This window comes from Camelina sativa, unplaced genomic scaffold (genome assembly GCF_000633955.1).
Source record: "Camelina sativa cultivar DH55 unplaced genomic scaffold, Cs unpScaffold15891, whole genome shotgun sequence".
In the NCBI taxonomy this organism is placed as follows: Eukaryota; Viridiplantae; Streptophyta; class Magnoliopsida; order Brassicales; family Brassicaceae; genus Camelina; species Camelina sativa.
The window spans coordinates 1-315 of record NW_010936910.1 but is presented as its reverse complement, the minus strand read 5'-3'; the positions used below and the strand labels follow the sequence as shown (position 1 = coordinate 315).

The window sequence follows — 315 nt, the reverse complement described above, 5'->3', positions numbered from 1 at the left end:
TTTCATTAATATGGGTTGCGGTGGCTCGAGGCTTGGAGGTGTGGCGGCTGTCAGGGCCGGAGAAGGAGGCGTTGTGCCACTTCCGGCGGGAATACGTCCACTTCTAAGGCGAAGGTTAGAGGAGATGAAGAAAAGGAGCCATGCAAGCGTCTTGAAAGGGAGCCAGACGCAGTCTAAGAAGGAGCTTCTTCGTCACGGCTCTTCTGATGACGGAGAAGACACTGACGGCAGTCTGAAGTCGTCGGCTAAGGTGGCTCCGGCACCTGATCATCACGTGGAAGAGAAGAAAGAGGTTATTTTAGAGAAGGTTCCGTC

The 315-nt window shown here is 54.0% G+C and overlaps 1 protein-coding gene across 1 annotated transcript; it reads left to right on the top strand.

The window, feature by feature from the left end:
- Positions 1 to 10: 10 nt before the first annotated feature.
- LOC109132061 lies at positions 11 to 310 on the top strand (the record flags this gene model as incomplete). The annotated part of the gene is made up of 1 exon (XM_019243190.1): positions 11 to 310. A coding segment is annotated over exon 1 (300 nt), but the record flags the coding sequence as incomplete, so codon positions are not given.
- Positions 311 to 315: the final 5 nt, after the last annotated feature.